This window comes from Engraulis encrasicolus, chromosome 1, assembly GCF_034702125.1.
Source record: "Engraulis encrasicolus isolate BLACKSEA-1 chromosome 1, IST_EnEncr_1.0, whole genome shotgun sequence".
In the NCBI taxonomy this organism is placed as follows: Eukaryota; Metazoa; Chordata; class Actinopteri; order Clupeiformes; family Engraulidae; genus Engraulis; species Engraulis encrasicolus.
This window is the reverse complement of record NC_085857.1, coordinates 20,167,049-20,193,211: the sequence shown is the minus strand read 5'-3', so window position 1 is coordinate 20,193,211 and position 26,163 is coordinate 20,167,049. Positions and strand designations below refer to the sequence as shown.

The window sequence follows — 26,163 nt, the reverse complement described above, 5'->3', positions numbered from 1 at the left end:
AGTTGTCTGAATAAAACATTTATCGCCTATAATGGGTGAACCAGCTATCGAAATGAGAAGGTTAGCCGTTTCAGGCAACGTTTGCCAAGTTGTAAGTTGCGTTGCCTGGTTAGGCTCTTGAATATCCGTCGTTTTTATTAGTTAATGTCCTGAAGCCGTTTTAGACCTGCGTTGCCTTTGAGTGAAGGTTCTGGCTAGCAAACATGCTATTCGCATATTTGTTTATGTTTCAAGCGAGGAGTTATGAAACAATGCTTCTATGAAGGGCGATAGAGGGACAACTTAGTCATTGGCAGAAAATCAGATAGTCGGTAAATGTAGTAGGCCTAGGTCTACACATAGTTCTGAATCTTAAAGTCGAAGTCACACGTGTATGGTGGCAACGTCTTAGTTATTTTAATTCATTATTTGAAACAAGTGGAGAGGCGCGTGCTCTGCTGCAGCCAGCCGCACAGCCCAGCTGCGGCGCATGGTATGACAAGCAGGGAGAGAGGGAGAAAGGCAAATGATAGCATGAAATTATCTGCGCTGATAACTATGCCTAATTTAAATGCATATTTGCTCAACTCGATAGAGGTGTAGGCCTACTTAAACTTGTAATTTATTTATCATCACCCTGAATATTGATCCGTCAAAATGACGGACAGGCTTCAGAATTTTCCGTCATCCTTCAAAAAAATCTGTCAATGACGGACATTTGTCGGTTAACGCGACCTCTGACAACAACATGCCTGTATAAGGAACTTTTAAGGCATGTACAAGCCAAATCAAACATTTGTTAGGCATGTATTCACAAATGTCTTGCTCATACACAATAAGGGATTTATTACCAATTTAACCTTAGTAAGGACCTAGTAGGCCTTAGCGTTTGCTTAGTACATGCCTTTCAAGTTACTTATGCAGGTCAGGGCTCCAGAGTGCGACCAATTTGGTCGCATATGCGCCCATTTTTTTCAATGGTGCGCCTAAAAAATATTTTTAGGCGCACTGGTGCGAACAGTCATCAGTAGAACAAAATCAATTACTAAACAACCGTTTTAATGGACATAAAATTGATAGTCATTCTACAGTAGTGGCCCACCATCATCACACAATAAAACGTGTCGATGCGGTCATTCCTTCAACTCCGCTGAACTACCGGTAGCTTCTCCCCCTTCCTCGTTCACAGGCAGCCCGACGTTTCAGAATAGAATGTTCGACTTCGCTCAACCATCCGAGTTCACATGTGCCAGCGAGTTTTGTGTTCTCAACCAGGCGAGTTTTGCAACGGACGAGAGAGTAACAATCACGGTAAAAACAGCAAAATGACTTGAGGACATTTTAAACACGAGAGAATCACAATCACGGGGAAAAACTAAATGGCTTGAGCGGATATTAAACATAGCCACACAAAAACGCAGACGGGTGCGCGGATAATTGCCCATTTCAGCCGCGTGCAGACCTGGCCAAACAACAGGTGACGCGCTAGTCTGTCGGGACTTCTGTGAGAGTTTTTTGATAGCGACTAGGGCAGGCTACATAGGCTACTGCCTATCAGTCGGCAAGGCATCGTTCATGTACCTCGAGACAGCACGAGAGAGAGGGAGAGAGAGAGAGCGAGCGAGCGAGCGCACTAGTGCTGTCGTGTCTGTTCGTAGCGCTTGCTAAGATAGTGGTATATCATTATGCAGAGGGAGAGCGCTCAAAAACGGGGAAATAGACCAAACCCAATTCACCTCAGATTCCACTGTAAACATAGGCTAGGCTATTTGTGTCTAATGATTTTAAAAATCATGACATTTTTAGCAGGGTTTGTTTAACAAAATATCTATCTATCCATCTATCTATCTATCTGCAGAAAAGGCTGGTATGTTGATCTTACTAGTCAAACACATGCTGACTAAAAGGCTACTAATTTGGTCTTTTCTACCAGCCAAACTGAAATTTCACCAGCATTTGGCCAGTTGACTGGCTGGTGTTAATGCAGAGCCCTGCTTGTAGCCAAGATGTGTTAGTTAGGTAGCCTACTGTCATGTCTTTTATAAGGAGCACATTTGGAAGACTAGCCTATAGCACATGGAAGTCTTTTAAAATAATAATAATAATAATAATAATAATAATATAATATAATATTTTTTAAAGCTCAGGTGCGTGTGTGTACGGGGTGGTGAAAACATTTGGGTGCACCTAAATTTTGTGCTGGTGCACCTAAAAAAAATGTTTAGGCGCACCAGTGCAACCAGTGCAAAAAGTTAGTCTGGAGCCCTGCAGGTATTAACATTGCATGTATTAGTGCTTATAGATGTATCCCTAAAATAAAGTGTTACCGTGAAGATGAAGATGTCCATTGTCGTGTGTGTGTGTGTGTGTGTGTGTGTGTGCGCTCACCTCCACTTTGTCTCTGGCGTCCTGTTGGGCATCCCTCAGCTGCCTGGACTTGTCACCACATGTCTCTCTCTTGGTGGACAACTGCAGGACACAAAACACCAACACTGAGACAATGGAACCACCATCTTGGCTTTTTCACATCCTTTTGACTGGTACAGTGATTGGGGTGCGGGGTGTAAAAATGTAGACAGACAACCAAAACACAAGTTTATGGTAAGTTTCATTTAATGACAGGATGACGTTTCGAGGAGGAAGACCCGAAGGTCGAATCGCCATCATGCCATTGAATGAATAAAATGAAGTCCAAAAGGAGTGTGCGAACCTCCCCCCAAACAAAAAAAAACAAAAAAAACAAAAAACAGTTACTTTTTTGTTCAACACCAGGGATTGTGCCCAGGCTGAGACACAGGTGAATACCAGGTAGACTTTTTGCCGATCAATTGACGATTGATTTTAATAAACAGATCATTTTTTTCAGTGCCCCCCCCAAAAGTGTAATGTAGTCCCATTTGGGGGGTCAGAGCCCCCCTTGTACCGCCCGTAATTCGACCAGTGTGTGTACCTCATCAAGCTTGGCGCGCGTCTCATTGAGCTCCTGGTTGTAGATGGTGTACTCCAGAGCACGGCGCAGCTTGTCCCACTTCTGGTACTGCGCCAGCTCCTCCTTCTCGTCCTCCAGCGTGTGCAGACGCTCCTCGATGTACTTCAGCAGCTCGTTGATCTTCTCGCGCTTACCCTCTGGAACATTTCACAGACACACACACACACACACACAGACACAGACACAGACACACACACACACACACACACACACACACACACACACACACACACACACACACACACACACACACACACACACACACACACACACAGACACAGACACAGACACACACGGGAAAAAAATCAACGGTCAGATCAGCCAAGCAGGACATTGCCCATCGCCCAACCAACTGAAAACCCCCAAGCCAATCAAATTGAAATGTTTGCTCCTCTGTGTAATTTAGATGCTCCTTGATCTTCTCATAGAGTGCATTCCAATATGCACACTCCCGTCCTCCAGTTGTGCTTGTGGCCTCGCCCCGCCTCCTGGCCCCGCCTCCGTGGAGAAAACGATTAAGTTTCCCAGCAGTCAACAATTTTTGGGGGACTATTCTTCATTCACCATCCAGTTTGCGAATGAGAAAATGACTTTACAATTGAGCTTTTGCAAGATACTGAAGTATAGTGCTGTTGTCAGTGATGTCATCATTAGGGCTGTCCCGACTATTCGACGTAATCGATTACGTCGATTGCGTAAATAAGTCGGCGTGTTCAACATACCGTCGATTGCGTGATTTGCGCTAAAAAAAAAAAAAAAGTAACTTTTTTTTTTTAACTTTTTTTTTTATTTTTTAAACGATTTCCGTTTTTGTTAAAAACGATTTGAATTACGATTTCCTTAGCATTTTCCTCCTGGAGTAAATGCATCCTATAGAGAACCACACGTGCTTGAAAGACAGGGATCACAAGTCTAGTCAAGTTGTAGTAGTTAACTTGGGTTTGGGAGTGATATAAAAAACCTTCAGAGAAGGGACAGTTTTAATGAGTTAGGTGGCAGGCCTTCATTGACACAGCAGAGGAGACATCGGGCTGCATATAGAAATAATGAATGCAAATATAGACATACATGTGTAATATGTTGTTCAGCCCTTTTAAGGGGAGGAATTTTGAAAAACTGGCCCTGTGACCAGCACCCCTCATGTATTTATTAGTCTGTGACTAATTTATAAAATGTCCTAATAGGCCCTAGGTGCACTCTGCTTTATTTGTCTACTATTTTTCAGGTCAAACTTAAGTGGCATATCACAGTTTTTGCCTTCCAAAAAAATTAAATAATAATCGCGACTATTCGAAAAAAATAGTTGATAGAATAATCGGGAGAAAAATAATCGTTAGGGACAGCCCTAGTCATCATGACATATTACTTCCTGGTAAAAGGCCACAAGTACAAGTGGAGGACGCAAGGTCGCATATTGGAACGCACACACACTTACCCTCTGATAGGGGTCAAGACCAAAAACGCAGGAAGTAAAAAATAATGGGCTAGTCAGGCAGGATATTACCCATTGCCAACCAAAGGAAACACCCCAGCCAATCAGGGGTCACAAAAATATTTGTAAGTCCAAAAGGGGGTCCCCGCTGAAAACGTTTGGGCACTAGTGCAAGACAGTAACATCAGAGAGAGTAGAGAGAGAGAGAGGTTCCATTGGCCCATTGTTTCCGGGTTCTATTATTGCAAGGGGGAGGGGGGGGAAATCCCCCTTTAGGCAGACCTAGGCAGACCTGAGGACTGTTCTATTCAATGCTAGGAGTATTATGACACGCTCCTTTAGGCAGACCGGAACCTGATCACGTTAGGTGCCCATAGAAACCTATTGCATTGGCATATCTCTATATACTTAAAGAATCTCTGGTAACATCACTGTGTGACATCCTGGTGCCTACTGTACCTGTCTCCTTCATGAGTGAGATACTCTCCTCCTTGCGCTCGTCGTACACCCTGGTGCCGGCCACCTCTCTCAGCAGCTTCAGGCGCTGGGAGTCGGGGGCTGTGGCCATCTGGTTGATCTGCACACACACAGGAAGACAACGCGGGTTTCCATTATCAATGCTTTTTTTTTAATTATTTCCATTTCGGGGGGCTTTTTCACCTTTATTAGGATAGTATGGTGAAAAGTGGGACAGTAAATGAGTGGGAGAGAGACGGGGGAAGATGCAATGACCTCGGGTCGGGAATCGAATCCAGGTCCCCGGCATAACAGTGCAGTGCCCTACTGTTTGAGACAAGGCGGGGGCTATAAACATTTCAATATTCTACAACAGTGGTGCTCCAAGTTAGAGCATTACATTGGAGTGGATTTTCACTCCCATCCCATCCCATCCCGGTCCCAGAAAAAAAATCCCATCCCGTCCCGTCCCGGAGTGGAGTAAAAGAAACAAATCCCATCCCGTCCCGTCCTGAAAAGAATGTCTCCCAATCCTGCCCACTCCCACTCAAAATCAATCCCACTCCCGTTTCATAGGCTTTTTTAATGAAAAAATAAGCAAGCATTCCCGCTCTCATTCATTTTTATTCCCGCTCCTGCCCGCTCCCATTCATCTTTATTCCCGCTCCTGCCCGCTCCCGTTCATCTTTAAAATTTTGACTCCCATCCCGCGGGAATCCCGCAGGACACGCGGGACCCACGGGAATTCCTGAAAAATGTCATCCTCTATTCCAAGTCCCCCCTTGACCTCATCACAATAAAATAGGCTAATGCCATCCAAATAGCAACTGGGGGCTACCTAACAACCCCTAGGGGGGCTCTTCGATGTCTTCGATGAAAAAACACTATTCTTTAACAACGCAAGACTCTAAAATTTCATATCATATTCCATCCATGCATGCTTCTAACCAATAAGCATAAGTCAAGTACCTTTCCCTGCTTGACGATGTAGTAGGGGTTGCTACGGGAGAAGCCAGCACTCTCCAGCAGGTTCATGACGTCGTTCTTACTGCAGCGAAAGAGAAAAAGGGAAGAAAAATCAGTCAACACAGCAAACTCAGCCCAAGTAAACACAATGTTGGCAATGCTGGTTTGACAGCTAATCTCAAGTTTTCTTTAGTGCAATTTAGGGCTGATTACATATTCCACTGCATGTTACCAAAATTCACTTTTGGAAAATGGCTACGGAAGAGCATTTATCATTGGTCACTCTCTGCACTACACACAAATCTTGTGCATTTCTTCTTCAGATGAACTGTACTTACGTGACCATCTTCTTGTCTAAGAAGTACTGGTCTTTCTTGGCGCCGATGACACGTCGGAGGGACACCTCTTCTTTGTCGATCTTTTGAAAGAAAAACAAAGTGTATACATTATGTAGTAGTAACGTATAATTGTGTATATTGTGAGGAAAAATGTGCTCAATTTAAATATGGGGACAAGAGCAGCAAAATGAAGTCTCACCGGCAGCCTGTTGTCAGAATTGTCAAATATAATCTCCACAAAGGCCGAAATAACCCGAGGGCCAGTCCCTTCCTGTCGGGGAAAACAGTGTGAGGTTAGTGGCACGCTTTCAATGAAACGTCATTGCAATGCAATTATATGCAATAACATCTGGACAACATGCCTACTGTATTATGGCACACCTATTTAATATTTAATTGAGTGGCTATCCAGAGAAGGATGATGGAGAAAAATGAAAATGCATGTAGTTTGTATTTTTGTATTCCATACTATATTCTTGTTTTTTACTACTTGTACACAGTCATACTCTGTGTGCATAGTACGTACATATCTTGCTTGCTATGCATGTCCTCTATTAAGTCACTTTGGATAAAGTGTGTCCACAGGTGCAGGGGCTTGACAAAGCAACATGGCATCATCTAAAGCGTTTGGATAACACACTGCCATGAACTGGGTATTGCGCGTGTGTACTACGACTTAACATATCAACTCGTGCTCTACAAGTTAGGGTCAGGAGTGGTTTTGGTCTGGACACAATTTCAGCATTTCCTTGCTTGTGTCGCTGTTCTTGGCAAAAGTAAAGCTGGGCTTACACTGTGTGACTTTTGCCCCGATTTGGCACTCGCACGACTTTTTGGGAGTTGGGCCGATTTCTTGCTCAATCGTGAGTCTAACATTGTGCAGTGTACATGGGGTAACGACAAGCGATTTCGCCTCACGATCGTGCAATCGCAGGGTCGCAAGAAAATCAAAACTGTTTGAAATCCTGGTCGTGCCTCGTGACTAAATCGCACAGTTAAAGCAGTGCTACGACCCGATATGACACTACACATGTTAATAGGGCTGTGCAATTCGCTCTAGATCGTGTCCTCATCTCCACCTCAGGTGCGCATGTTCCCTCCTCTGCAGCCCTGGGAAACACACGTGTCGTGTCGCACAGTCGGACCGTTCTGCTCGCACCCGACCGTTGGCTCGTATACAGTATATCACGAAAGTGAATACACCCCTCACAGTTTTGCAGATTTTTGAGTATATCTTTTCATAGGAAAGCATTACAGAAATTTCACTTGGACACAATGATTAGTGACCTTTTAACAACATATTTAACCGCTTAAATTTCTTGTTCACTCAGAAAAAAACTAAATACAGCCAATAATGTTTGAACATGTACTCACAAAAGTGAGTACACCCCAGATTAAAATCCGGTAGAGAAGGGGCTGTGTTGGCTCGAATCGTCTCGAATTGAAACGAAATGAAGAGGGATGAAAAGGGAGGTCATCAGTGTGCGTTTCAACCTTTCTTTGCATTGAACTTTTACATTTTGAGTCTGTATCTGGCTTAAATAGATTGGTGTGAGATTTGAATGCAATCCTATGGAGAATATCAGGATCTGCTTCAGTAGTCACAGTGCATGATGACATGCATGTTTCTTTTAGGTGTATTTCAGATTGCCAATGTTGACAGCATTCATGCATCCCCAAACCATGTCAGTCCCACTACCATGCTTGGCTATGGAGAGGATACAACTTTTTGTAAAACTCACTTGTTTACCACCACACATGCTTGACACCATCTAAAGCATTTGTTTATCTTGGTCTCAAGAGAGATGAACAGACCAAGGATATGGATCACTGGAACCATGTCGTGTGATCTGAAGAGACCAAGATAAACAAATATACTTTAGATGGTGTCAAGCACGTGTGGTGGTAAACAAGTAAGTTTTACAAAAAAGGTGTATCCTCTCCATAGCCAAGCATGGTAGTGGGACTGACATGGTTTGGGGATGCATGAATGCTGTCAACATTGGCAATCTGAAATACACTTAAAAGAAACATGCATATCAACATGCACTGTGACTACTGAAGCAGAGCCTGATATTCCCCATAGGATTGCATTCAAATCTCACACCAATCTATTTAAGCCAGATGCAGACTCAAAATGTAAAAGTTCAATGCAAAGAAAGGTTGAAACGCACACTGATGACCTCCCTTTTCATCCCTTTTCATTTCATTTAATTTCGAGACGATTCGAGCCAACACAGCCCCTTCTCTACCGGATTTTAATCTGGGGTGTACTCACTTTTGTGAGTACATGTTCAAACATTAATGGCTGTATTTAGTTTTTTTCTGACTGAACAAGAAATTTAAGCGGTTAAATATGTTGTTAAAAGGTCACTAATCATTGTGTCAAAGTGAAATTTCTGTAATGCTTTCCTATGAAAAGATATACTCAAAAATCTGCAAAACTGTGAGGGGTGTATTCACTTTCGTGATATACTGTAGTGTGAGGACGAGAGTCGTGAGATATAAACTTTTAAATCGCAAACTTTCCTTGTGCAGTGTGAGCAGGAGCTTCATATCCACGACTGAAAATATCGCACAGTGTATGCCCAGCTTAAAGCTGCAGAAACGTTGCTTTACAAAACAGGTAAAGGATAGGGATGGTTTTGGTCAGGGCACAGCTCAGCATGGTCACGTTCAGCAACAGAAATTCGATGCGGGAAAAAAATCCCTGCGATGACGGGAAAAAATCACTTGCCTTGCAAAAGCCTGGAGCGTTGTAGAGCATGATTGAATTGCAAAGTCTGTGCACCACATTGCAGAATACACTAGCGTGAAATAGTTATACATTTGCATGATGGCAGTCTGGTGAAAGATACTCACGTGCAGGAGGGCCAGTCTCTGCTCAGGACGGAGGTGGCTGAACTCATCACTGAGCACAAACTGAATGGCTGTGAACAACAAGTACAATATACAGAAATTATTAACATCGAACAGAACTATTAGCAAGGCTGTCGACAACATAATAGAACACAAACAAAATACTCAAAATATTTGAACAGGCCCCGTGCAGTTTCCCATCTATTAATCTGTTTAGTTTAGCAATTTCAGCTACAGGTGATGTGAGCAAATCTGGGGTGCATTTCTTGAAACCACGGTTGCTAAACATTAGCACTCCCATTGGAAACTACACAAGTTGCTAACACAACCCTGAATGTTTACCATCTGAACATTTATCCACATACTGCTTTACAGGCACACCACTCAACACACACACACACACACACACACACACACACACACACACACACACACACACACGATACAAGACACAAAGCACCATCGATACAAAATAACATTAAACGTCAACTGTAATGGCAGACTTACCATAGAAGAAGTTACTTTTCCCCGATCCATTTCTGCCCACTGTTGACAAGACAGAGAGGTTAGTGAAACTTTGCTTACTTGCTATACCTTACTGGCATGCACAAACAATGCCAAATCAACTCACCGATGACATTGTGCTTTGGGCTGAAAGGATCCACCACAGTCTGATCCCTGTAACTTCGGAACCCCTGGATGATGACCTAATGGCATAAAGTAAAATTCAGCAGATGCAATGACAAATTCCACAATGACAAGAGGACTCCTTGTCAAAGAATCACTTTGAGAAGAAGCGAACTAGTAAGTATATAGCAGGGGTTGCTTTAGTCAACACAGCGCAAATAAAGTCTTCAACTGCCCATTAGTATCGAACCTCAGGATTTACAGGAAACAATACGTTTCATCCATATTCTCCTGTCAACACCATCACATATTGTTTTGTTATTGATGGCACATTCAACTACTAGACTGTCGTCAGCACATGTCTCCCCCCAACATGTATGTCTGTGGCTCTTCATAAACATTGTGAAAGTGTGTTGTGTTTCATTACTGCAAATGCTGCAGGTCGCTCTGGAGAAAAGTGTACTGCATTTCTTGCTTGGTATTATTGCTAAGAATGCTAATGTCAAACTAGCCAACTACTGTTCACTCAGATTCATAGAAGGTAAAACCAAAATGTTGTTTTTTGGGGGGCAACATTTCTTTTCATAGACCAGCAAATCTGTCCCTGTTTGAGCCATCATATCGAGTTTGTGAGCAACAGGCGCCACAAACATGTCTATGGGCTTCTTCCACCAAAATAACTAGCTGCTAGCTAGTTAACTATCCTAGCATGCTAGTATGAAAAGGTAAGGGGATTGATACTCCCAACTGAGTTCGCTCCCGGACGTGCGGTCCCAGGTGTTTCTATCACTCCCGGACGTGCGGTCCCACCCGATTATATTTCACGTATTATCATATACTGCCACATACAAGCAATTTAGGGTTAGGTTTAGGGTTAGGTTTAGGGTTAGGGTTAGGGTTAAGGTTAGGGTTAGGGTTAGGGTTAGAAACAAAAAACTAACATCAACAAGATAACTGGCTCCGTCATATGGCGGTGGTACCGATAGTCTGGCTAGTGGGAGCGAGATGAAATGGGAGCGTCCTGAGATGGGAGCGTCAATCTGGGAATCTATGAAAACACCTGGAAGCCCAGATATATTAGGGCGAATGGGCAATGCGTGTGCCCCTGACTGCACCACAGAATTGCATTCGCAATCAAATGTGATGGACATCAAAATAATAACGAATAAACCACGCGTTGATGCACTGGCGGCAAATAACATTTATCAAAAAGCTTCAGCAGCCATGTTGGTGATAGTTAGCTCAAGCTAGCGATGTTATGTTCAGCGCCCGGCTGAATGAATGCTAGCCTAGCACTTTTCGCTAAAGGCATCCTTCAAATGCAATAGACACAATATTTACAAATGTCTTCTTTGTCCCTTCATATGCGCCATATCTTAATCAAATAAACTGAGTTTTGTTTGCATTTGATTTCGAGTTCGTCTATCTGCAGTGGCGGTCTTTCAAAGTGACAACTAGCACAGACTCAAGGAACACATTTTCACGACGTGCATGTTTCTCTGCCTACCTGTTTGATGTACATGATCGCCTAAGCAGGAGCTTTCCTCAGAAATCAATTGTTACAACCACCCTCCTCCTCCAAGAGCAGAAGAGAAGAAGGGCAAGAATAGTCTTGATTTTGTCTTGATTTTGAATCTTCCTCCGTCCGTGATAGAAAATATCCAGACAAAACACCAATATTGAAAATGGCGACAGGGGCGGGACAAATGGAAGAGTTCATTGTGCATTTTGGGTAATGTTGGTGTCAGGGAAAGTTAATATCACACTATTTGAACATTTCTGGCGTAACACAATGTATAATATATACATTTGTTTATATATTAAGGTATTATGGTTCGTGTGAATTAACCACTGATTAACATAATAGCTAAAGTTGAGTTTACTTTAATGTGTACCCCCTTTCCTGTATTAGTATGCTCAAGGTGATGGTGAAGTTGAGCGCCAAAGAGGTTTGAGATATTTCTTTCGCAAGTCAGTCAGACTGTAATACAGTAACAGACACTAGCTACACAGTAACCGTATGTTCTGTAGTCTTCTGTAAGATTATAAATATTTTGTAGCGTTTGGTAAATTCGCCACGGTGAAAGGCCGCGTGTTTAATAATAACTTGAAATGGATGTTTGAATGAGTATCCCGCCAACTGCGCCTGAGGTAATAACAGAGATTCTAGACGTGAAGTCTCTGTGATATTAATGAACATTCATTCTGAGCAAGGAGGTCTCATTGATTCTGAGCAATGATACGGTGAGGTCGGTGATGCTGTCTGGTGAACTCAGATGGAATCCTCTTCTGCTCCCCTGCTCTAATTCTTTGGAATTTGACCTAATCGCTACTGGAGTTTGACAGCTTGCATTCAGATAATCCACATACATTCTACGCAGTATTTCCAGATTGTTTTTATGACTCGTATTGATTGGTTCATCGCAAACCACTGACATAGCAAAAATGTGACCATGCGTGTAGGCTACTTTTCGTTTGTTACCGGTGCTACCATCCCACCCACCTACAAACAAATAATAAACTAACAAAATAAACATGTGCACTAACAGATCCAGAGTAGAGAGTAGAGTAGGCTATAATTTATGGATCCCAGGGGGAAAAGGTGTCAAGTAGCAAAAAGACACTGCCCACGCCACGAGACATTACACACATAGCCTACTTAGGCCCTACACATAAAATATAGCTCACTGTTACATACAGTGCCCTCCATAATTATTGGCACCCCTGGTTGAGATGTGTTAAAAGCCTTAAAATAAATTCAGTGTTTATTGCAGAAGAATACTGTCACACTGAAAATTTTAGGAAAATGTAGCCTTCAACTCAAATGAATTGTAGGAAAATAAAAAAAATCCCTGACTAAAAAATAATTATTTTTCATTAAATCACCTGTTCCACAATTATTGGCACCCTTAACAATTCCCAGGAAATAAATATAATTGAAGCATTTCTGTCATTTCTACAGTAGTTTACAAAGTTTACCAGAGTATGTAGGAACATTTAATTAGTAATTCATCACTTCCTGTTTCCCTGGGGTATAACTATGACGTGACACCGAGGCTATTTCTCTTATCCACTCTTAAACATGGGAAAGACAAAGGAACACAGCATACAAGTGAGGCAGATGTGCGTCGACCTTCACAGGTCAGGCAGAGGCTACAAGAAGATTGCCACTCAACTGCAGCTGCCCATATCTACTGTGAGAGGAATAATTAAGAAGTTCAAAACAACTGGAACAGTGGTAAACAAGCCTGGACGAGGACCCAAGTTTATTTTGCCACCACGCACAGTGAGGAGGATGGTAAGAGAAATCAAAATATCTCCAAAGCTCACTGTTACAGAATTACAACAAATGGTAGCATCCTGGGGTCACAAAGTCTCCAAATCAACTATCAGGCGCTGTCTACACGCCAACAAGCTGTTTGGGAGGCATGCACGGAGAAAACCTTTCCTCACCCACAATCATAAACGCAAACGTCTGGAGTTCGCCCAGCGGTATTGGGGCTTCAACTGGGACCGTGTGCTTTGGTCAGATGAGACCAAGATTGAGCTTTTTGGCAACAAACACTCTAAGTGGGTCTGGCGTGCCACGAAAGATGCGCATGCTGAAAAGCACCTCATACCCACTGTGAAGTATGGGGGTGGGTCAGTGATGCTGTGGGGCTGTTTCGCTTCCAAAGGCCCTGGGAAGCTTGTTAGGGTGCATGGCATCATGAATGCCATTTTGAAATACCAGGACATTTTAAATCAAAATCTGTTGCCCTCTGCCAAAAAGCTGAAGATGGGTCGTCACTGGGTCTTTCAGCAAGACAATGACCCTAAACATATGGCCAAATCTACACAGAAATGGTTAACCAGACACATAATCAAGCTCCTCCCATGGCCATCTCAGTCCCCAGACCTCAACCCCATTGAGAACATGTGGGGTGAGCTGAAGAGGAGAGTACAGAGGAGAGGACCCAGGTCTCTGGATGATTTAGAGAGATTCTGCAAAGAGGAATGGCTGAAGATCCCTCTTTCTGTCTTTTCCCATCTTGTGAAACATTATAGGAGAAGATTAGGTGCTGTTTTGTTGGCAAAAGGGGGTTGTACAAAATATTAACAACAGGGGTGCTAATAATTGTGACACACATTATTTGATGTCAAATAATAATTTATTTATGTGGGATTTTTTCCCCACTGAATAAATGCACTTGTATTGAAGGTTGGATTTTTCTCTTTTTTTCCATTAAGGTCCCATATTATTTAGAGAAAAATAATAATAATTGGAAGCTAAAAAACACATCTCAACCAGGGGTGCCAATAATAATGGAGGGCACTGTACATGTCTCTCTGTCACTCCACACACACACACACACACACCAAATAATAAAGTGTCCACAGTGCCACGTGCCTTAGCTGAGTGGCACATAGATGCCAAGACAAAGTGACCAACAAAGTGTCCAGGGGTATCAGTAGTCTCTGCATGGTACAATGACCATTGTATTCCTTGGAATAAAGATGGGGGGTGACACAAGTCTCCCGCTGTGTCACTCCACACACACACACACACACACACACACACACACACACACACACACACATCTAGGCCCTATCACTGCATGACTTGGGTGTCTCTTCATAAGAGGCCGCTTGTCTTAAATGGCATAGTGTGGTTGTATGTGTGTTCTACTAATAGCAGACCTTTCAAATGTGGGTTTTTGGACAGCATGAAACCTATTGGTAGGCTACTGCGTACAATCTCTACATTTTATACCGCTGCTTTGCACCTGTGCGGACCTGTCTACTTTCACCCCTGCCTATCTGATATGCCCTGTGACTTGTCCAAGTATCCTCTGTAGGTGTCACTATTGTACATTACATTCTGACATTCCCAGACGGCCAATGTAGTACAAGTTGCTCAAAAACTGTAAAGTATTGCTGATGTTACTGTCTTTTCAAAGCAATCCATTACATTACAATATTACTATGTAAGGCAGTTCACTACTTTTGCATTACTTTATTTACTCTCGGCAAAATAGCTAAATATGGATCTGGCGATTTGATTTGTAAATCAAATCAGTCATGACTCTTTCACATCCCACCCAGAAGGTGTTTCGGCATCATCAGGCAGACTAGAAAAAAGCAGATTCAGGAATAGCTTCTTATTTTGGCCCACCACTTTCCTGGTGAACCAGAAGCTATGTGTTGACTCCCAGGGGGCTGGGCTACACAGGCTACTGGTTCACCAGGAAAGCCCACCACACTGAACCATTAAAAATCCAGGTTAGAGTAAAATGCATTGTAACTTAGGTTATTAACATTGTAACTAGTATTACAGCTCTCCCCCCACCCACCCTGTAATGCCTTACATTACTGCATTACAGCAAAAAGTAAGAATATGTAAATGTGTAAAAATAAGTAATTCATTACCTTTGTAATGCATTACTCCCCAACACTGTAGACAATATGTGCAGTTGCCATGAAATCGCACACATTGTGCGCAGAGCCTCCATTAAAACTTTATTGTCACCAACATGGTAATGACCTAGTCTATGATGTTTTACTTAAGACCGTAAATAATATTGTCGCAATGCTGTTATAGCCTAATATAGTTAGTTGGATGTTTACAGCTTACAAGACTGGGGTGCATTTCTCGAAAGCGTAGTAGCTAGCTTGGGTAGTTGCAAATGGGAAATTGCATTGCAAACAACAAGAGAAATGCTTTGAGAAATGCTCCCCTGAAGCAAGGGGGTATACAGAAGTCTAGGCCTAGTCCTCAGAGATGAACCCTTGGAATGAATCGTATACATTTAAATGACAACTCAAGTCATTGTTTTAGAAATTGTATCTCCATTTATTGTTTTCATAAAAAAGACACCATTTGAAAAACAATAAATTAATTCCAAAATCCTCTTCAGGTTTTTAAGACAAATAATTCAACAACATGAAAACACATTTGGCTAAGGCAAGTATTGCAGTTATACCTTGCTGGGATTCATTAAAATTCACAAAACAAAGGCAAGTATTCATCAGTAAAATCTCCATAACTTCACACACACACACAAAGTTGTCCATTCTCATATCTTCCAGATTTCTTCACCTTTTCTCATTTTCACCTTAGCTCATCTTTGATTGCTTTATTCACTTTTGCCAAAGTGGCTTATTTCTTTTCAGTTACCGTTACTGTTATTCAGTAATAGTATGTTTATGTGACTGTGTGTGCATGTACATGTATGTACTGATAAACTGTACAGCATACAGTGTACTACTGTGTGTGTTTGTGTGTTTTTTTCCAAAGTTTCAAGTAGTCTACACAACAAAATTAAGAGTCAAAATGTCAATTTCAAGCACTCGTTTAAGGCAGTGCAGTTATGGGGCTGAGCTTGAACGGACGGTGACGCACGGGCGGCACAGACTGCAGGGGGGGCAAGGGCGACAGGAAGGAGGTGGGAAACGAGAAGACCGCGGCAGCGGAAGACGGCGGAGAAGACTCCTCCCAGCTTTTCTGGCCTCCGCCACCCAGCTCGAAGACGGCATCGCTGAAGAACGACGGAGGAGAGGCGGGTCCCCTGGGTGCGGGCGTGGGTGGGGGCTCGCTTCCTTGCGTCTCCACCCCCACGTCTTCCATCGCCTTGGCGGTGTTGGTGTTGATGGTGGTGGTGATGGTTATGTCCATGGAGGACTCAAGTGTGGTGGGTGAGTTCTCCTGGTGGAGGAGCAAGGGAACGGGGATGTGGGGCCTGGACCTGGCCGTGCTTCCAGTGGTCTCCACCTTCAAGGAGGACAGGGAAGACGAGGACGAAGAGAAAGAGAAGACAGGGGAGGAGGAGATGGAGGAGGAATGGGTGGAGGCGGAGGAGTCCATGGAGGAGGCGGCCGAGGAGGAGGAGGCAGGAGGCGCGCTGGACAGCACCTCGGCCTCGAACTGCAGCAGCTGGCCCATGAAGCTGAAGTTGGGCGAGATCATGGCCCGCTGCTGGCGGATGACGTCGAAGGCCTCCTCCAGCCGCAGGCTCCGCGTCCTCATCAGGTACGCCATGCAGATGGTCGGCGAGCGCGAGATGCCCGCCTCGCAGTGCACCAACACCTTGCCACCGCCTTGCTTCACGCGGTCTGCGGAGGAGGACACAAGAAGGAGAAGAAGAAGGGGAAAGGTTAATATAATGTTCTCTTCAAATAGCAAACAAGCTCTGCAAAATATCACCACAACAACCTAGAAAACTTAAGAATTCACACTTTTCTGGACATGAGAATCTGGACATTTTAAGTGCCATGCACAAGGGCAAGGGAAAGGAATGGTCCTACAACATCTGTTATATCATATAATGAGCATTAAAAAACATTACAATTGACGAAAAAGCTGAAGAGAAACATATAATATGTGGGTGGTGGGCGGATGCCGGGAGAGGAGAGTGAGGCACAGGCTGTTGTGTTGACAGCTCAGGGTACTGCTGATGCTGAACGCCCCCAACTTTCTCTCTTTTTGTCTCCAAACATCACAACTAGAGATGCACCGGTAGAGACGATCTGGTTCCGGATCCGGATCCGGCAGGATAATAGGGTTTTTCACAGGATCCGGATCCAGGATCCAGGATCCGGTAGCCGAGGCTTTTCATTCAAAATAGTTTGAGCCAACGTGATAAAAAGGGTCCACGTGTGCGAGTAGGCTATGTGTTTCAACCCTTTCGTAGGATCCGGTATCCGGTTCCGGATCCGGCAGGATCTTAAGCAGTGGATCCGGTATCCGGCAGGATCCTAAAAATCAGGATCCCGGTGCATCTCTAATCACAACGTCATCATCATTGTCACTACTACCACCGACAGTCTCCCTCCTTGCGTGCCTGTCTACTTGCCTAACTCTCTCCCCCACATCTGCAGTCAAGCCTCGATACACAGCCTGTCTGTACGGGTATCGATTCCCCTCCCAAAAAAAACCCAACTGAGTCATACTGACGCTCATACCTCTTTCCCTTCGTGTTTCTCAACCCACAGATCTGTTGGCAAGCTATGGTAGAGGTTGCTCCACCAGTCACATTAACTCACCCTGCCCCTGCGCTGTTGCATCACAGCTTAGAATGTGTCAAACTCTGGAATGTTCGTGGACTTCCGTGGATTTGGTTTGTGTCAAAGACATTTTACATTCTAGGCTACTCTTCCTGTAGTGTCCCTGTTTGAATTCGTCATATCAGAAAAGGGCGCTTTGTAGATATATTGTGAATATACACTTGAGTTCTTCATATGCCATCAATCTTAGGATCTGAGAAGAACTCAAACGAGAACTCTTCCCTGCATTCTAAGAACCCTCTAGACTGTAGAACACTTGGTTCTATTCCACATAGAACCATTTCTCCTCTATACTACTCCATCTACGACTCTGTTCTGCTCTCATGTTTTTTCTCGTGGAGAGACAAGCCTCACTCACCTTGTGCCCTCTATGCCTATTTATCTGTTCTAAGCGCCATGTTCCAGCTTCCACTCTGACTCAGAGCTCCATTGAAACCTCCATTATACATTTGACAATGAACTCCTAATTAAGCCCCTTGTGTGAGAACAAGCTTAAATAATCTCATTATCTCTATACCAGAAGAGAGCTGTTTTTATCTCTGGGGGATAATATATATCGGGCTCTGACTGACCAGCAGACAGACAGACAGACAGGCAGGCTGATCCGACTGGCCCTTCCTGCGCACTGATAATGACTCAGAGCTGCCCATCTGGGGTGGAGTGAGGTGTCTGTCCATGGCCGTTGACAGCTTTCTCGGGGGCCCAGGGCAAAATCATCTGAATGGTCCCCTTCCTCAACACATACTACAATGTAATGAGGACACAATGGGCCCGGGACAACTGACCCATACGTACAGTATATGCCCACCTGTCAGCAGGCCTGGAGGTGCTCCTCTCCTATCCCATCCTATCCATTCCACTCTACCTCTTCACTTTGATAAGACTTCACTCATAATACACTAGCCTTTTATACAAGAAGGACGGTACACATACAAACGTGGCCTCATGACATTGCGGAAAAAGTAGCGAGTTTGCGGAACTGATTTTCACCCCATCTCACTGCATGGGACATGGGACACAGTCCAATATGCACCTCTTCTTAGTGCTTCTAATACATAGGTGTCGTAGTCCTAATTCAAGAGAAGAGGTGTATGAGGAAGGGGAGAGGGAGACGTGATACTTGTTGGACTGATAGATTCCACTTACAGTACACAAGCATACAAGACCTCAGTCACAGTACACGAGCCTCATAGTCATATACAAGGAAAGAGGGATTGGGAGGGATGGAGAGAGAGGTGGGGGGGAGAACAGAGAGGGAGATGTGACACTTATTACGCGGCCAGTCTGACGACTAAGCCACTCATCTCATCAGCATTCCGTCAGGGACTGATTACTATTCCATAGGCCCCAGGGCCAGACAACAAGAAAGGCCCCCCTCTCCATGGGTGCTGCTAGTTTACAAAACGACCCAGGGTTCCAGGCCAGATGTTTCAATGTGTGTTCTTGGGGGTTTAGGGGGTTGTCCCCCAAGAAGAAATGGAAACTCCAGTAGTTAAAGGGGTATGCCACTATTTTGGGGCTTAATACAGTTAAAATCGTTGGCTGGGGTTTATAAAGGTGGTAAAGTGTCTTATTTTTTATGTTAAGCGTTGTCTAGGCAAGTTAAAAGAGGGAGTATGTAGCTAAGCTAGTGAAAGTCAATGCATCCATGTAGCATGCAGCATAATGTTAATGCAATGTGAGAATGGAAATATAGAAGCTTGGCCTTCAGGGCCCCCTTTGCCTCTTGGGCCCCTGGGCCTGGGCCCGGTAGGCCCGTGCAGTAATCTGTCCCTGCATGCCGTGCTGTGTGGCGGTGGCAGTGGCAGGTTGTGGCGTGGGGGCGAGTGACACATCCGTGTCCCTGCGTAACCAAAGCCTGTCACTGACGACAGCCCCAGTTCCGGCCTTAGCAAGTGGCAGCTGTATCCTGACTGGCTTACACACACACACACACACACACACACACACACACACACACACACACACACACACACACACACACAGTGTGTACTGTATATAAATAAATAAAGTAAACAAATCCTTAAAAAACCCACAGCCGTTTATTTATTTTTTTAACGCCAGTCCAGAGTCCGTCTGGACATGGTACTTTGCACATCTTTTTGTGGAGGTGCCTGGACGACATTGTGGTTCAAGTTGTCGCTTGCTCGGCCTGTGTATCTGTGTAAAAAGGGGGGTGAACAAACTCTCTACCCCACATCTTACATGTCTACAAATAGCCCGAGGAGCAGAGGCAGCAGACGTTAATAATAGCAGTAATAATAATAATAATAATACATCAGTTTTATATAGAATTTTTGGTGCTCAAATTATCCTTTACAGTGTCAATTCAACACGTGTAGAGAGTTGAAATGAACACTCTTGTAGTTGGTTCTACACTCGGAGTGTTGAATCTGCACTGGACAAAGCAGCACTTCCACCCATTTCATGGGAGCTAGCAAGCGAGCGATTGACTGCCTGTTTTATGGCCTCCCATATACTGTACTACTACCTGGCCCTTGTGTTCAACCCCTGAAGCACACCTGGAATCCACCACTGAACTGTACCGTCGGGAGGGAATAATGGGAGGTGGGGGAGGGGCGGGAGGCGAGAGGGTCACCACCCCTCAGAAGGAACACCTGAACCGAACCCAACACTATCCCAACAGCGGCCTAGTCGGCAATGAAAGGAGGATGATGAGAGGGTGGGAGAGAGGCAGGAGGGGCGAGGTCAAGCACACATTCCACCCCTAGTCTCAAGCATCACACAAACACACACACACACATTCACACAGAGCATCTTTTTTGGCGGACCACGCCTGTCGTTAACGGCTCGGCTTGCTCTCGCCTGCCTTCGCAAAAAAGGGTGACGAAGCGGCCAGCCAGCCCGTCAGCCAGCCAGCCAGCCACGCCCTCCCCTCCCGCCTAGTCATGAGACACCGGAGGAAGATTAGCGAGCGAGCACATCCGGTGACAACTGCACCTTCAGACGCTGGCTGCCAAGCACAGGGGAAACGAGGGTATGGGCAGTGTTGCCAGATTGGGCTGGTTCCCGCCAAATTGGGCTGCTTAGGATGGCCGTGCGCGGGAAAAAACGGCATTTATCAGAAAAAACAGCCCAATTCTTGCCATAGAAATCAATACAATTGGGCGGAATTTTGTGCTCCTAGGCGGGTTTTGAGCATTTTTTGGGCTGGAAATCATCAGCCTCATCTGGCAACCCTGGGTATGGGAAGGGAAGGGAGGGGAAGGGAGGGGAGGGATGAGCAGAAGCTCTTCTTGAATCACAGCGGATTTGTGCATGTTGAGCCGACGGCTGTGCTGTCGATACGAGCTACACGTCGAGCTAAGCTACCAATTCATTACAACGAACGCATTACCTAGAGAGTAGCTCCCCTATAGGGGGGTTAGAGTTTGGGCTTTGTGCAAATGGCTACAGCCTATTGCTAGCTTAGCTCGACGTGGCGGCCCATCTCGACGCCAACGCCGGTCCTGTTGGGGTAGAGGAGGATGAGAGGGATGAAGGGAGGGTGGGTGGCAAAGGAGAGAAGAGAGAAGAGGAGAAGGGGGGAGAAGATAGGATTTGGAAGGGCTTCTTGAGTTGTGCCAAGTCAGTCGACTGTCTGATTAAGCATGCAAGTTTAGTTTGTCGCTTTTATTTCTGGTTCTCCCACGCGCCATCCAGCGCGCTGCCAACGAGAGGAAGTCTTAATTTGAAAATGTTAAGATGCTGCCTCGCTGCCACACACACACACACCGAAAATAGACGCGTTTCTTTCTGCCGCCGCCACCATGGCCTATCTTTAGCACTGAGCCATGTAACACTGCCTGAGTTTCAGAGAAATGTGTGAACTGAACTGAACAGAACTTAGCTTCTAGGTGAAGAAAGGCCTTCGCATTGGAGGGAGGCGGAGACCTGTTTAGAAACTGAACTATGGCCTTTCCAGTAAATTGTGCAGTGTTCGTTTAACACTTAGATAGTGTGAATAACACAGAACATGTTTAATCGCACACTCCGAGTGTTGTATTAACACCTCAAAAAATGAACTCTGTGTGAAGATGAAAGAGCTCAGCATCTTGGGGGAGGTGAGGGCCTGTTGAAAAACTAAACTCGAAAACTCAACTGACCCTGCCTCGCCTCCACGGTACATTGGTGTTGGTGATAGTTAATTCAACACTTTGTACGACCAATGCTATGAATTAACACAGCAAAATGTACTGTATAAAGAGTTCAGCATCTACACTCTTTGGCCTTGAACTCTGCTTTGTCTCATACTGACTGACCCCACAAATATCCATGATGGAAAAAAATAAACAGCCGTTAAAAAAAACAAAACAACATGTTTAGGAAAGACTGAAGTAATTAAAGCAGGGTGACACACCACAAAGCCTTGTGAGATGACAAAGGCATGGAAACATGATTCTTTCCTATCCTCTTTGAGGAGGAGCGTGTGACTAAATTTAGCACAAGGGTAGGTAGTGCTGGATGCACAGCACAATAGCCCATATTCTGCCACATGCTTGATGTTTTTTTTGTGATTTTGATGCCTGCCATCTTTCTTGTGCCATGTCAAGGCACTGAGCCCATGTCCAAAGCAAGATACAATTTTTTTGGTAAAGGTCATTGGTTACAGTCCCTAGAGCAACGTGGGGTAAGGTGCCTCACTCAAGCGTACTATAGGCATGGATGGAGGTGTAAGGACAGGTAAGGGTGGGATTCGAGCCTACAACCCTTGGTAAAGACCAAGTCTCAACAAGTAGACCAGAACTCCTGGCCCCTGCACTGCAAAACATTGTAGCCAGTTAAACGTAAAAAACGTAAGTTGCCCTGCTGCCTTAATTTTGTCAGTTAACTCAACTTGAGAAAACCTTGAGTTGAGTTAAATCTCGATTTGAGTCAACTTACAAATGTAACACAGCGGGTCAACTTGTTTTTTTATGTTTAATTGGCTGCAATGCTTTGACAGTGTGGGCCTTGTTGTGTTTGACACTCTGCGTGTAATGGTAGTGGTGTAAAAGCTCACCAATGAAGTCAAAGGCCTCCTGGAAGTGGGAGCTGATGTCGGCAGTGTGGCTGTCCTCCACGGGGATCCACTTGTAGTCGTACTGCCACTTAGCCGGCGCCGTGTCGCGCTTGGAGACGTTGAGCAGCGCCGTGATGCGCCGCTCGGACAGGAAGTCGTGGCGAGACGCGTGGTAGGCACTGCCGAGGTAGAGGAAAGGGGCCAGCTCCACGGGAGGGCCCTGGGGGAAAGAGAGAGAGAGAGAGAGAGAGAGAGAGAGAGAGAGAGAGAGAGAGAGAGAGAAACACAAACGTCAGTGCCTGGTCTCGATGAACCATTTCTGACGTCACCAAAAAAAACAGAGAGGTTCCAACGTGGCACAGCACACAAACGAGGGTTACATGGTGCGTTGCTGTGGCACAGTGCCCTAATGCACCCCTCCATCGCCTCACTGCCTGTGTGGGAACCCCCGGTTCGAATCCCGTCTGGTCATTTCCCAACACTAACACCCCCTCTCACTTGTATGTATCCTGTCACTTGTTCACTGTCCTGTCCAATAAAAATGCCATAATATAAAAGCCCATGACGGTTACAATTTACTGCTACAATTGGGTACAGTGTAACAAAGTGTGCAACAATAACATGTAACATTATGCTTGTAGAGAGTGTACAGGAAGAGAGAGAGAGAGAGAGAGAGAGAGAGAGAGAGAGAGAGAGAGTGAGAAAGAGAGAAACAAAGAGAAAGAGAACAGGAAAACACAGACGTCAGCAGCACCTCTCAGAGGGCCATTTTCAAAAGTGTCGAAAAAAGTGAGGAGAATGGGGCGGTGTTTTAAAAGACTGTTTCCTTTTATAAATAGCGCCACATCAGAAACCAGGGAAAGGTCAGGGGATAAAGGATTTAATCGGGTGGGGGTGGCACTTGAAAATGTCAACAGGCCAAGCTTTGATAAGCAATTGCTTTTTTAGGTAACCTGGTGTCTCTCATGTTTGATGTGTCATCTCAGGTTGACCGGGCTCAGCGTGGGTCAGATTTGTTGACATAACTTTCACACACAGCAAACTCCAAAGTCCAGAGGAATATAAAGTAAAAGAAGAGGTATTCTTACTGTTAATATCTTCTCATTAGGTTTGGTGGGTAACTGGTAGCCTATGTCATGTACTAGTGTTGTATTTACATCAGTAGGCTAATATAAGACCCCTAATAGCCTAGTTCATACCTCTGCTTGATTCCACTGCTGAGTGTTTTAGTGAGATGTGTTTTTTCGGCAGTGTGTTTAGGAGCATTTTAAAGAGTGTTGGTCACCCATTGCACCGGATAGAGCTTTTAAAAATAGTTTTGCTTGTCACTCTTATCTTTTTTCCGCCAGAGGCTGCTGGTGGCAAAGCCCTGACAATAATCAGTGTCCAAAGGGGAAACGGCTGCCGTGTGGTGCGGTGGTGTTGGTGTGCGCGGGTGGGGAAAGAGGAAGCGACATTAACAGCAGCAGGTTTCTCTCTCTCTCTCTCCTCCATCCATACCTGATCGTAATCTGGCTTGAGGTTGCAGCGTAGTTTCTCACAGTGGCCGCGGATGGCCCTCTCGGTTTCGGTTCCCGTCGTCGGCGTGACGACTTTCATCTCAGTGCAAAGTTCAGGATATTGGGAATGGAAGTTCTCATAGCCCCCTATTGAAGGAAACGAAATATAATTAGCCTACATAGAAGATGAATATTCTCTTCGCAACAGGCAGAATCGTGAGGGCTTTCATGTGCCCCAAAATAGTCCCAAATGAAATTCTATCAATGATGACATATTAAGCTACACTTAGAGAGAAGCAAATTTATTCCTGACACGATAATGACTTGATCCGTTATAATAAAATTAAACTGTTAATAGCCTGCTCAAAATAAGGAAGGCCACATTTCCAGAATAGGCCTATAATTCAGCCAAACCAAGGCTGTCGGCAACACAACACTTTCAGTGTATTTTCAATGGTGAGAGAATTTCAAGGCGCTGCGCTATGCCGAGCATTTTCAAGCTTCCCGTGCAGTGACTCATCCTTTGACGCACGCTGAGAATTTATCTCTCCGAGTGTACAGAAAATACACTGCTTGGGAAGACGGTTGCTACAACATCCCAGTGATCAAACAAATGACTTATACGAGCCTAATACGAGTCATTTCACAGAAACCAGCAAGGGAAGTGCCAGTTTTACATTCCAACTAGGCTATTGGGTGGGAAAGTGAATTTGGAGCAGGCTACATTTTTGTAAAACAAAAATGAAAATAAATAAATAAAAAACAGGACCTGCTTTGATTTGTGATTATATCATGATGTCATTTTATTCGTTTTATTATAGGCCTAATTGTCCTCACTGAAATTATAGGCCAAATAAAATTAGTCAAAATTCGGTCAAAATTCCAGTTCGTCTCCATGCGCCTTGAAGGGATGCCATTAGGCTATTCGAACAACATATCGCCATGATTCTTCAGACTGTAGGCTATGTTTAAACTTTTCTCACCTTTCAGAAAGCAGATGTTAGCTCCACTTGCCGTGAGTGTATTAATCACTATTTGCGCGACACTGTCCTTTCTGAGCTTTTGGAAATGAGGTGTCCGGTCGTCCAGAGCCACGACGGCCGAGATGCTGCCCTCCCGCAGCCGATACAAAGCCTTCTCGTCCGGGATAACAAACTGAAGAGGCACCGGACCTCCCCGAGATCTCCGGACGACAACGGAATTCAGGTTCACGTTGAACGAACCTGTAATGTTGGAGTTCGAAAAAGAAAAGTAAGGTCGGCAATCCACAATGAGACAGCTCCCGCATTCCTTCCTGATGATTTTCCTCAGACGGCGACAATCAATGCTCGAGACCCTCATTTTGGCTGGTTTGTGCTGAAATATTTTTTTGCTCGTGTATGTGTGGTTGTGTTTTTGAAATGACAAGGCTATACACTTGTGCGTCAAGCTACACGCAGCCACGGTCTCGCGCTACAGCCGCTCGTGCGTCTTTGCCTACATTTCCTCTGAGGGGATTCCGTCCGAGGAGTTTTATATGAATGAAACCTCCGGCCCGTGACGTCACGAACCATATATGGACTCCGGCAAGGTGTGATTAGCAAGCCTAGCCTGCCTACAGTCTCAGTACCTTTGAACACGCCTTTCTCTTAGGGCGAATATTCCTCTTTTGAATAAACCATTAGTCATAGCTTCCCAAACATTTCGTTATCATTGAGTGTGTTTTTTTGTTTTATTTCAGTCATCAACCAATACGCCTACTGTAATTTCTTTTAAAAAAATTCATCCTGAAAATGAACTTCATGAGGAAGTCTTATCTTGGCATATGATGCAAATACAAACAAACATGAATGGCCAATAGCCTATTTCAATTTACATAACCATTCACAAGTCTACATTGTCTGTTTATACATGAGAGTAGGCTGTGAAAACAAACCTATTGATTGAAAGTAGATTCTTGTCTTCAAAACAACACTTACTGTCAAACTAGTATC

At 44.5% G+C, this 26,163-nt stretch overlaps 2 protein-coding genes across 2 annotated transcripts in view; both read right to left on the bottom strand.

Moving 5' to 3' along the window:
* smc3 (structural maintenance of chromosomes 3) overlaps positions 1 to 11,325 on the bottom strand; it is a 77,272-nt gene extending 65,947 nt beyond the window's left edge. Inside the window, exons 1-10 of the mRNA XM_063198461.1 lie at positions 11,154 to 11,325; positions 9,651 to 9,726; positions 9,527 to 9,565; positions 9,023 to 9,090; positions 6,360 to 6,431; positions 6,161 to 6,240; positions 5,826 to 5,904; positions 4,860 to 4,977; positions 2,930 to 3,105; positions 2,368 to 2,448 (exon numbers count right to left, since the gene is read on the bottom strand). Of these exons, the coding sequence (XP_063054531.1) occupies positions 2,368 to 2,448; positions 2,930 to 3,105; positions 4,860 to 4,977; positions 5,826 to 5,904; positions 6,161 to 6,240; positions 6,360 to 6,431; positions 9,023 to 9,090; positions 9,527 to 9,565; positions 9,651 to 9,726; positions 11,154 to 11,168 (804 nt within the window). The 5' untranslated portion in view covers positions 11,169 to 11,325. The remainder of the gene's footprint in view (positions 1 to 2,367; positions 2,449 to 2,929; positions 3,106 to 4,859; positions 4,978 to 5,825; positions 5,905 to 6,160; positions 6,241 to 6,359; positions 6,432 to 9,022; positions 9,091 to 9,526; positions 9,566 to 9,650; positions 9,727 to 11,153) is intronic.
* A 4,445-nt stretch (positions 11,326 to 15,770) lies between these two features.
* Positions 15,771 to 25,666, bottom strand: dusp5 (dual specificity phosphatase 5). The gene is made up of 4 exons (XM_063198450.1): positions 25,174 to 25,666; positions 24,192 to 24,337; positions 22,692 to 22,911; positions 15,771 to 16,738 (listed from the first exon to the last, which is right to left on the bottom strand). The coding sequence occupies exons 1-4, from the start codon at positions 25,529 to 25,531 to the stop codon at positions 15,981 to 15,983; spliced, it is 1,482 nt and encodes a 493-aa protein (XP_063054520.1). The 5' UTR covers positions 25,532 to 25,666; the 3' UTR covers positions 15,771 to 15,980.
* Between the last annotated feature and the right edge of the window lie 497 nt (positions 25,667 to 26,163).